General features: G+C 36.9%; 1 protein-coding gene across 3 annotated transcripts in view; it reads right to left on the bottom strand.

Annotated features, from left to right (window-relative positions):
- Positions 1-1,396: 1,396 nt before the first annotated feature.
- The window catches only part of GPR155 (G protein-coupled receptor 155), a 41,204-nt gene continuing 30,160 nt past the window's right edge, over positions 1,397-12,440 (bottom strand). For 2 of the 3 annotated variants that reach the window (XM_046659470.1, XM_046659469.1), the window contains exons 13-17: positions 11,678-11,814; positions 10,105-10,200; positions 8,000-8,064; positions 6,197-6,331; positions 1,397-3,358 (exon numbers count right to left, since the gene is read on the bottom strand). In XM_046659470.1, the coding sequence (XP_046515426.1) occupies positions 3,070-3,358; positions 6,197-6,331; positions 8,000-8,064; positions 10,105-10,200; positions 11,678-11,814 (722 nt within the window). In that variant the 3' untranslated portion in view covers positions 1,397-3,069. Of the gene's footprint in view, positions 3,412-6,196; positions 6,332-7,999; positions 8,065-10,104; positions 10,201-11,677; positions 11,815-12,440 lie in introns of all 3 variants that reach the window. The other variant, XM_046659471.1, reaches the window with a different exon arrangement.

The raw sequence follows: 12,440 nt of genomic DNA on the forward strand, positions 1-12,440 counted from the left end.
TATGAGGATAGAAACCATATTTGTTCCCACTGTTGTGTGCTCAGTGTTCAACATTGTGTCTGGCACAAGCTAGATGCTCAATAAATATCTGTTAAATGAACATTCAAGTACTGACGGGAAGAATTTACACAGTTCTCTTCTCTGCCTATAAAGTTGAGAACATTAGCTAGATAATCTATCTGTCCAACTTGGTAGCCACGGATAAGTCTCAGGTTAACCTGTTGCCTTTTTCCATATCCAAAAAGGGAATAGAACTCCCTGGATAAAGACAGGATTATTATAAGGATATGTGAATTAATTTCTAAAACAGTTTGGGAGACTTTCACTCTATATATCCACTGTGGTATCTGGGCTTTGGTACTTGCGTAACTAATGCCTTGTGGTATATTTTAGAAAATTTAAGGTTTTCTTAAATTTCATGTTTCTTAAGAGTAAAAAATATAGTAGCTGAAATTAGGCTTTTTTTTGGTCAACCCTTAAATGATGTGGTTTATTATTTACCATTATATGATAAACCAATGGAATAATCTAATAAACTGAGTATTTTAGAGAAGGCTAGTTTGTTTTTATCTTTGATGAAAACATCAATTTATATATTAATCTTTAACCAAAAATTTTGCCCTGGAAATAATTATGTAGACTAGAATTTTGGAAATTTAGTTCCTACTTGTAAAATTTGCCAAAAACAACTTCTACAGAGTAACTGTTTTCTCTAATTAATTAACTACTTGGGGCTTTTATTATCATACCAATTGCAGCAATTTATCATCCTGTGTTTTCCTGAAGAATGATGGTAATATTTCTTATCCTGAACTGTGTTTCTAACCGTCACTCATCACTTAACTACCTATGTCCAGAGGTCTCAAGTAATTGAATGTTTTACATGATATAAGATATGAAGGAGTGAAAACTAAGAGCTGTATTCTGCTGCACAGCAAACATGTAGAATAACAGTTTTACATTTTTCTTGCTTTTAGAAACTTACTGATCATTAATTGTTATTCTTAAAATGCCAAGCACGCTTTTAACCTTATTCTAGAAATATTGAAATTTAAGTGCAAATTAGGTGTGGAATTTCTCATTGACAACAAACAACTGGCCATGCTGAAGACAGTATAAAAGGAGATTTTAATCAAAATTGTATCAGATAATTTTCCCAGCTGTGACCCTGCATATTAAAAAGTATGCAATATGTGAAAAGGACTTCAATGTTATGACTCATTAGTAAAAAGTGTTTGCTGAGTGCATTATTAGGCAAGGGCCTGTGCACAGATCCCATAGGGTCATGAAGAACAGAACAATCTGAGGAGACTCATTTAAGAAAACACTGAAAACTTATACACAAGGCCTCTAGGATGGCTTCTGCATTGTCACATCATTCCAAGACAAGACGTTGGCAAGTTAAAATAGGTATTTTATTGAGGAAACTTGCTTTGTCAATAGGAGTAAAAGTTACAAATCTTTTCATTTGATAAAATTACCATATTCTTAATCCTAAAAACATCTCTTAAAAGCCTTCATTATCTGAAACTGCAGATCATTCTGATCTAGGGTTTTCTTTTAGTGTTTCCCATGGGAAAAGATGTTCCGATTCCCTTCATGCACATAACAGGACATGTGTAGTGTGACTTGTTCACAAATGAAACACTCTCTCCACTTGAGTCTGAGGTGCCTGCATGCATGTGAATCAATGTCTCTGTTGCTGTAACTCGGAAGGTCTCCTAGTACAGCAACGAGGCATTATGCTGCCTTCTGAGCATCATAATGAGAGTTAGTTACAGTGTGGACATGTTAAAACAAAGTGCCGCAGCAAGACAGTTCTGCTGAAAGCATCCTCATTCCCTTATCGTAACTTAAAATTGGTACAAGCTAATACTACACACAAAGCATAATTTACTTGTTAAATACACTAGGCTTCCATGCAGGTTTTAAAAAAAATTATGTATTTGTTGCATTAAAAGGGCAATGACTTAACCCTATACATTATTTTCTAAATGGCTTTTACATATGAGACACTAAAAGTATGAGATAAATAAATACTTAAAACATTTTTCAAATAAGTTAAACCAGCACTGACACCTAAGAATTAAGTGGAAGTTCAAAGGTCATGTGAGTTACTGAAGATAAAGCTTATCTGAGGGCAACATTTAGTGATTTTCAAATATATAAATTTTTATACATGGACACTTAAAAAACATTAAATTCTAAATGTAAAAGCAGGATGTTAGGCTTAGAGTTTTAAAATCTTGGCTTGAACTATATAGTTTTTTTCTTCTTTTTAATTGCAGGGAATCAGGTAGTCGAGTTCTCCTTCTGCAAGGTCATGCTTTCTGCAAACACCCGAAATGATACATCACATGGCAGTAATTTTGTTGATAAAATTTAAATGAATCTGCTCAAATTGTTATTTTTAGTACAAAAGTTAAAGATGAGACTAGACTTCTGTTGATGGATTTTGGAAATAATAATATTTATGGAGGTTCTTATTCCCCTCCTAATGGCACAGATTAGTACTTTGGATAGAAAAGCAAGACAAAATGAACCTTAAAAAAATCCTGCTTCTAGCTTTTAATGAGCACTACTTGTCAAGGAAATGGGAAAAACAGAATAAGAATGCCTCTTATGAGAATTGTTAAAATTCTTTTTTAGGAGGTGCTATCAATAAGTGCAAAGTTATCATAATTTAAGGTCCATTTCCTGCCAGTAGTACATCTGCCAAATTTGGCAATTTAAAGGAATAGTAAATTAGATAGTGATTTTGAAATTGTAGCAAACAGTTGCAGGGAGCAATGTTTTAAAATGTTGGCATAATTTAGAGTAATTATTATATTGATTATCAGAACTTTAAATTCTGTTTTGGTTTTCTCTTTTTCCTGTCAGTTTCCTGTGTGTTTTACATACACATAAAATCACAGAATGTTAGCACAGGGTGGGAACACATCTTGTCAAATTTTACAGAAGAGGCAACTGAGGCTCAGAGAGCTTGTGGTTTACCCAAGGTCACACAGCTAATAAGTAACAGATCTGGGGCTAGACTATGACTCCGTGTGGAGTTGTCTCCTTCATAATTTAGGTGTTAGGGGATGGGGATGAAGGCTCAATTTTTTGGTATCTTTCCTGTTGGGGGGTGCTTGCATTAATAGCAGGACTCTGTTCAGGACTCTTTTGAAGAAATCTGTAAAACAAGTACTCATCCCGAAATTCATATTCGTTGGTGATATGTTGGATGACTCCCCCTTGCACCAGTCTGTCTCCATATATCACAGCTTCACCACGGTCAGAGGCGAGGCCGACTTCAATTAGCCAGTTCACCAGGTCACAGCCACAGAAGGTCCCAGCAGAAGTCTTTGCACCACACCTGTATGTCAAAGGAATGATTCACCCATATGTTCTGTAAATCTGGTATCAGCACTGCACGATCGAGGACAAGCAAGGAAAACAGAAGGAGACAGGGAAACACAGCATGACAGTTAAAAGTGTGGCAGGAATGAAACCATTCTGAATATAACAGGGCTTGTTAACCTACCTGAGCCTAGAAAGACCCACTGGAGAGAAATAAGTCAATAATGCTTATGAAAACAGAAACACACAAAAAAATGACTGACAATATAAATGCATCTACAAAGAAATATTCTTTTTTTTTTTAAAGATTGGCACCTGAGCTAACATCTATTACCAATCTTCTTCTTTTTTTTTTTTTTGCTCTTCTCCCCAAAGCCCCCCAGTACATAGTTGTATATGTTAGTTGTAGGTCCTTCTGGTTGTGCTATGTGGGACGCCACCTCAGCATGGCTTGATGAGCGGTGCCATGTCTGCCCCCAGGATCTAAACCTGCAAAACCCTGGGCTGCTGAAGCAGGGCACGCAAACTTAACCCCTCGGCCATGGGGCCGGCTCCAGAAATATTCTTTTCATAGTAGATGGCCTTCTGTGATCAGATCCATTCTGTAGACAGCTGAATGTTATATATTTTATAAATTATACTCTTAGTTATAATAAGTATGTCTCAGGAACATTAAATAATAGTTTTTACCAGCTCTTAAGAAGTGACTATTTTTACTACACTACTCAAATCAAACTTTATATTTTCTGCTTATCACAATACCCATAGCAGCCAACACAATATTCCGGATATATTCATCAGGAATTTGCTGCATTAGGAAGCAAGGAAAGAATACATGAGATCTGCCTTGCTATAAATCTAAGATTTTAAAAATATACTCTGATTATGAATCTACTTCTTGATTATTAAAATTTGTCCTAATGCAAGTGTGGGATGCCTATGAATAAATAAACAAGGGAAAGAGAAATATAAAAAAACCAATTAAATGAATTCTGTACATTTTCATACAAATATGCAATAGACAACATGAGCATTGGTCAAGCTGTAAAATCTAAAATGCTTGACAACAGGAAACAGTGGATGAAAACTGATGAAATGAGAAACAGGTGACAAATTTTAACCACAAATGAATATACATTAGAGTTTCATATAAAAATAAGAGGTTAATATACATGAAAAATTTTCTCAAGTACATAAAATCGCAATATTTTAATGTCAGTATTTTACTTGGTAATAATACTTTACTTTATGCTTTGCAACTACAAATATCACTTTCAACAAAAGCCTGAGTATTACAACCTGTGTCTGATCCTTCTTCCTGCTTGTTGACTTTTAGTTTATAGCCCAGTACCTTCTGTCCCGGATGCCAACTGAGTAATATTTGCCTCCTGATGACTGATCAGGCAGGTACAACCACAGCCCACGGGGCTGTGCAGAGTGGCGGAGAATGTGCTGCTGCATGGCTGCAGAGCAGTGCCACCACCAGCCAGTGCCCACTCAGCCCCCGGGGACCAAGGCAGCCGGGCAGCCCTGCAAATGGCAAGAGCTGTGCTTCCTGACAGTCGGCAATCACAGTGGGCCTGGTGGAGCTAACATGGAGTTAACCTTTTTTAATTTACCGGGCAAATTAAATTTTAAATTGTTGTAACTATCCATAGATGGTACTTTGAAATAATTGTGTTTCGTCCTTTAAGGGTGGGAAACTAACTTTTCTTCACAGTTTACCATTTCCAGAAACTGGGCTAGGCCCATCATATGGATTTTGTCATCTAATTCAAACAATCCCGACAGCAGATATTTTAAAGAAGAGGAAAACTAAGATTTGCAGAACTGAACTTGCCTAACGTCACACGGCTAATAAGTGGCAGATCCAGGGTTTGCGATCTAGTACTAGTCCCCCGGACCCAGTGATTCCCCTTTCCACCAGCTATACCAGGCTATCTTCTGGTTACAATGAAATACAGTGGCATAATATGTATAAGTAAATCATCCTGAATGGTAATTTTCATAAGTTTTCAGTTATAGACATAAAAGTATTTGGTTCTTTATGTTTTGTTTTTTTCTCTTTTATGACAACCAAAAATATTGGCACTATAACATTTGTTTATTCATTTTCTGTTGCATACTCCATACCTTGAGGACTATAAGAATAAATACGATGTCACAAACTGAAGATTGGGACTTGAGGTGAAAAATAAGGAGTACAATTAGTTGAGACAAAATTTCAATTCATTTTCATTTTTCTTTTTTTTTTCTCTCACCAAAGCCCCCTAGTACATAGTTGTATATTCTAATTGTGAGTGCCTCTGGTTGTGGCATGTGGGACACCGCCTCAGCATGGCCTGATGAGTGGTGCCATGTCCACGTCCAGGATGCGAACCGGTGAAACCCTGGGCCGCCGAGGCGGTACGTGCGAACTTAACCACTTGGCCACGGGGGCCGGCCCCTCAATTCATTTTCTTGACAATATCATTAGTAATATGGAATAACATACCACTAGGAGACGGAAGATAAAGTCACTTCTAAATCCAATGTATCTCAGAGTTTTGTGAGAGGCACTAATGGCCTACATTAAGTGAATGTTAATATTCTATTACGTTTTGGTTTATTCTAAAGTTTTCACATTTTATATGGAAATCGGAAGTTATATGACATTTAAAAAATACAAAATTCAAGTGATATGGTTCTAACATATGCTGTTTTCTTAAACTATAAACTGACTCATAACTATTTTAACTTTTACATGTATATGTGTTATTGAAAATAACAATCATGTAGTCACAACCACTTTACTTAGCCTGTTACAAACCAAAATTAATCATCTAAAATATAATTACCTGGAACTTGCACTTACCTTCTTTTCTTGACAATGTTTCGGATACAGAGGTCACGGTGATAATGGATAAACTGTTGACAGGTCATTCTTATTTCCTCAGGAACAGGAGAATCCCTGTTTTCTGCTGTTTCTTTATTCCATAGGAACTCAAGTCTGAAAACCAAAATGTAAGGAGGCCATTTTTAAGGAAGGAAAAGCACTGAGAGAGAACTCCTTCCTGCTTATTGCACCATCACCATGGCCGTTCCAAAACTGTCATTTACCAAGGCTGTCATCTACAATAACCAGGCATCATGAGTCTCTGAAGCAGAAACATACTTAACCTGCATTTAGTTTTCTGTTCGAAGCAGGCTGGGCTGGGGGTGAGGTGGGGTGGGGAACTTGAACATTTGATAAAGCATCCAGACCCATTTCAGTTTCCACCAAAAAATGAAGTTCCTTATTCTACATTCTACTGTTTTAAAATGCAAAAATAACTTACAGACATCAAGTATTTTATTTAATCATTTTCCAATTTCAGTATCAGAGAGACAAATACTGGGATCTGGAGCACAGAACAGTTCTGTTTCTGCCAGCCTAGACAATAGATCTCTTGACTATTTTAACTGATCAAGATTATGAAACTGATAACTAAGTTCAATCACTTTCCTATTACGCTTTTCCTCCCTCATGACAGGATTATGATCCTAGCAACTACATCTTAATATTGATGATGTTAATGATGATGAAAAAGAAACAGAAGGAGAAGTAAGAAAGTAGTTACCATTTGCTAGGCACTTTTTATATAGTTGGTAGGATAAATTCCATTAGCACTTCTAGTTTCTCCTAATTTTGACTCTGAAAACAAATGAGGAAGTACAAGGATTTGCCCCCCCTTCCTCCCACCCCCAAGCTGGAATATCCCTACTTCATTATTTTTCATAAAGAAATTCCTGATCTGAATTCAAAGAAACTCTTTACCGAGCTAATAAAAAACCCAAAAGTTTAGAAAGAAGAAAACTTGATTTTTCTATAATTATCAGTTTGACAGAAAGAGAAATCCTGTGGTCAAAGGAGAACGACAATCAAATACAGACTTTGGGGGCATACCACCTACTACTTCCATTTCTAAATACATTTTCAAGTTTCATTTTACTTTGAAAAAGCACAGGCCCAAATGGCGTCACTCACGCCCAGGGCCCATGACACCAAACCTAGACTTAATCCCTCATCTACTGCGGTTTCAACCTCCCCCCGAAACGCCATCTTAATGAGCCAGTCTGGAATTTTCTGGTCAGCACTAACCATCAGGTGGGCCCTCTGCATCTCCCAGAGGAAGAAGAGGCAATCTGCATGATAAAACCCTTGCCTGTCCCTTCCCCCTAAAATAAGATGTCCCGGCCTAAAAATAACCCTTTTTTTCCTTTTGCTAACAGCTCCCCTGCCCCACCGTTCTGCCCCATAAAAACCTTCCACTTTGTACAATCCCTGGGAGTGCCTGCTAGTTGCCAGATGGGATGCTGCCCCGTGAATCACCTAATAAAGCCAATTAGATCTTCAAATTTACTCGAATGCATTTTGTTTTTAACAACTTTATCCAGTTAATGGCATAGATAGAAGCCAGTGTCCATCCATTCTTATTAAAATGCAAATTACAATGTTGGATTAATAACATTTCTTCCAATATTTTCTCTGCAATTATTTACAGCAAATATAGGAATCAACAGATAACCTTTCTGTGGTCTCCTAGCAGTTACTAAAAGTTTAAAAATATCAGTATCTTAATAGAATGGCTTTGCTATCACCTTTACGAATATAGATTTACTTCAAAAGGAAATTTACCTTCTTTTGAAAGGTAGGATGATTAAATGTTTGTCCAATCCAAAGATTCCAAAGGAAATAAATCCCTATGGAGGAAAAAAAATTATATTTTATGAATTCAACAAGAAACTGTGAAGACAGAAAAATTATGGAAGTCACCAAATATAGTGCTTATGGAAGCAAACCTATAGGGATGAGAGCAACCTTTGAAATGGAACACACGAGGCAGGCCCTCTGAAGTTCAGTGCCCGGGGGCAGCTGCTATACTTGGCTGCCTCTTCACAATCATCTGTCCAACTAATTAGGACGGTGATACGAAGCAGCGCGGAGCAGCCACATTTGCATGCTAGCTTACAGGAAAAATGAAAACGTTTAAGGGCTATACGTCTTTGTTATCCCCTTTTTAAAAAGAAAACAATCCCTTTTTTAAAAAGAAAATGTATCTCCCATTGTGCTTATGTATTTCTTTATTATTTTTCTGTTAAAACTTCAGAAATTATAGAATTTAAAAGTGCTGTAATAGCTGACTATAATACAGTAACTGAATAAAATTTATGTGAAATGAAATAGGCTAGTGGTTAGGGAAAGGGTTTGAAGAATTTAGGGGTGATGAGGCAAAGGGCACCAGAGAGCAGCCACAGATCAGGATGATGAGGACTCCTGGGGGAGACAGGAGGCTGCAAACTGCCATTTGTCAGGCACAGCGGGATAAGGATCTAAGTGCAGGTTGGTGGGAGGTGGGATGGAGAATGCAGTATATTATATGAAGGACGTAGCTTTCTTCACCCCCAAACTATAAACAACCGAAAGGGAATGATCTTACGACACCAGCTCCCCAAGAAGATGGGATGGGAGTGGGGGTTTGTATCTCTCTCCATCCTTTGAAAGCACATGAGCCATAAATTGTGGGGGCAGCATTTCAAATGTAACATTCCTGGCATTAGCCTGTTTGTGAAGCTTTCTCAGTCCTAGTCCTGGGATGGCTCAGCTTGGAGTGGGCTTTTTGAATGCAAAATTCTCAGGGAGACTGATTTTTCAACCTGGCATTTTATAGTTCTTGGATACAAAATCAGACCTTAAACAGTATCACGGAGAGAGGTGGGCATCACGTAGCCCTTGGGATGCACTTGTCTGTCTAGACATAACCATTTTTGCTCCCACAATAATGGCAAAACACACTGGAACTATTTCAAGAAATTAATGTTAGGGAAAAACTTGCAGGAGCATCTTCTGATAAATGTTAACTAACGCGTATGGCCAATTATTTCAGATTTAATATGCAAACCTGGTGATTTCAAATACATTATTTTTTTCAACCTGATACTTAACCTGGGGACTAACATTCGCTAATTAAAAAGTAAGGAATTGAAGACATAATCATATTTTGAAATTTGCACATAAGAAATATTTTTCCAATATGTAAAATGTCACATCCTTAAATATCTATTTTAATAGTGACACAAACAAAGATAACAGCACCTATTATATTAGTTCTTCATGGAATTTTAATTTCTAATTTTTAAACCAAGGATGATCATGTCTACTTTGCAGGTATTATTGTGATGTTTCAATGAGATAATTAACGTAAAATGCTTCACGATGGTTGGCATGTAGGAAGTACACTCTCAAGGAATGGCAACTGCTATCCATGGTCAAAGCTGATTTATATGCCACATGATTTTTTTTTAAAGATTTAAGTATTTATTGTTCAAGAAACATCAAAATATAACTGAAATGGTGTGCATCAATTTAAGCGGCTGAACTAAAGGCTCAGAGAAGGTAAGTCATGTTCTTGAAGTAACTTATTAAGACCACCACAAAATTTAAAAAGAACTTGGAACATCTTCTCCCTGCTTAAATTATCGTGCTTTATCTCAAAACCAAAGCAAAAACGATTTGGTATTTCTGATTGAAACACTCCGCGTGCATTCTGATGACTTGAACCAATATAATAATTCATCTCTACTAGGAGATAGGCAGCAGCTGTCAGCTGTCACACATACCAGCAGCTGGCAAACAAACTAAACCCTTTTGATTTAAAAGAAAACAACAACATCCGCACCAGCACCCCCAATCAACCCATCCAGGAAAACGAACACCCCTCCAAGTTCTCTGTAGGTAAATACCTGGCCAAAGTTAAACACGGCACAGAAAAACTGTAACTCCACATACAGTCTTCCAGGCTCTTGGTTGAACAGCCACCATAAACAACTGGAAAGATTCTGTAACGGAAGGAGAAAATAGTACTTTAAAATGAAGCAAGCTAATCACTTCTCTCTATCCAGAACGCAGTACAATAACTTATCTACTTAATAATTAGGGAAAAAAAGACTAAAAGGAAAAACATGGAGAGAATGTAGAGGCTTTGTCTTTCGAACAAGGGGTTTCAACCTCTCCTCTTGACAGATGTCATTCAAACAGCATCTATTCTGATCAGATTTGAAGCAGGAAGACATGAGCCATAATACAGAAGCTTACATAATATATCAGGACTGCCGGCTAACCTAAGACAGGACTGATTTTAAAATTAGTTCTACACAATGAAAACAATCACATCACTAAGCGGCAATTCTTGGCAGCGCTTCTTACTTTTTGATTTTTGTTCTTAAACAGCAGTGAAAATGGTGCTGGCTGATATCTGTAACAAGCATCCCAGTGTCAAAAGGGTAAGAGGGTTTCTTCATAGGTTATATGGTCCATCTCCCATCTCTAGGCAAGTTACACTTGAACCATCTCAAAGAATTACATAATAATAACTGATAATTCACAAAACAGGACATAAAACTAATTTAAAAAAAACCCTTTAGGAATCAAAGAAATGCATTTGAAAAATGAAATGCTATATTTCACCTATAAAATTATCAAATTAAAAAATTTATAATATTCAATGCTGGTGAGAGTACTTTACAAATCTATACCACTCTTTTGGAAAACAATTTAGTAGAATGCATCCAAAGGCACAGAAATATTTATACTCTTTGACCCAGGTTTTCCAACTCTGAGAATCTATCATAAGGAAATATACTGCATGAAGATGTTTATTAGAGCATTTTGAAAAATTAGGAACAATCCATAAGGAAGTGGTTGAGTAAATTATAATGTATCTTCCTCGATGGTTTATTGAGGGGACATTTAAAGTAATGGTTATGAACACTATATAGCAATTTGAAAATGCTTGACATAAGTCACAAAGCAGGATATAAATCTGTATGTATCATCAGAACCATGAAAAATGTATTAGAAAATAGAAGGCAGTAGTATGAACGATATTTTTCCTCTTTTCTCTATTTTGTAAGTATCAATCGTATGAAGTTGGTTATGTTATTTTCATAATTTAAAATTATTTTTAAAAGTTTATTTATCTGAGGAGTATCTTCTGAGAGACTATGTAGGTGTTTATGCACTGAAGTCATCAAGGAAAACGTTAGGAATAAGTGGGCCTCCTCCATCATGGAAGATACCATAGAATGAGTGAGTGATTCTAAGCAAAATAAGCTATTGGAGCACTTAGGCAAAGAGTAATGGGAATTATCCATTCTCTTTTCCCTCCAAAACATTTAGCTCAAGATTAGGATTCAGATGGCCTAGCTGCCACCTGCCCTGGGAAGTAGCGACTAAGTTTCTCCCAGATGCCTGAATAAAACCTTTGCCAAACATTTAAAGAAATGGCCCCAAAACAAAATCAGAAGAAACATTTACAGCAAACAGGCCAATAATGAGAAGTAAACACAGCAACACATGTCGAGTCAGTTGCTGGTCTCCACTCTGTAGATACTGCTCTTCTTCCTGGGCTAAGATGCAGCTCTGGGAGTTACAGCGGCTCACACAATGATCATCTATAAAACAGTAAGTACAACAATTTGTAATCAGAGCTTTTTATTTGGATGCATTTTAAATTCATAATGACTTCCTACGCAAACTACCACATATGCACATTCAGCTCAGAATCAGTATATTATTTTAGATGAAATCCCAGTAAGGCTCCTTCATGTTCTTTCAGGAGAGTTGTACTTGTCAAGCATTTTTATCTGAAAAAATATGAGTAGTATAGTTCCTTTCTACACTATTCAACAATGTAATATATATATCATATATATAATATTATATAAAACATAAATTTTTTTTTTTTTTGGAGGAAGATTAGCCCTGAGCTAACTGCTGCCAATCCTCCTCTTTTTGCTGAGGAAGACTGGCCCTGAGCTAACATCTGTGCACATCTTCCTCTACCTTACACATGGGACGCCTACCACCGCATGGCGTGCCAAGCGGTGCCATGTCCGCACCCTGGATCTGAACGGGTGAAGCTCAGGCCGCTGAAGTGGAACGTGCGAACTTAACTGCTGTGCCACTGGGCCGGCCCCCATATATGTATATATATATTTTTTTTTTTTAAAGATTTTTTATTTTTTCCTTTTTCTCCCTAAAGCCCCCCGGCACACAGCTGCGTACTCTTCGCTGTGGG

Source organism: Equus quagga, chromosome 4 (genome assembly GCF_021613505.1).
Source record: "Equus quagga isolate Etosha38 chromosome 4, UCLA_HA_Equagga_1.0, whole genome shotgun sequence".
In the NCBI taxonomy this organism is placed as follows: domain Eukaryota; kingdom Metazoa; phylum Chordata; class Mammalia; order Perissodactyla; family Equidae; genus Equus; species Equus quagga.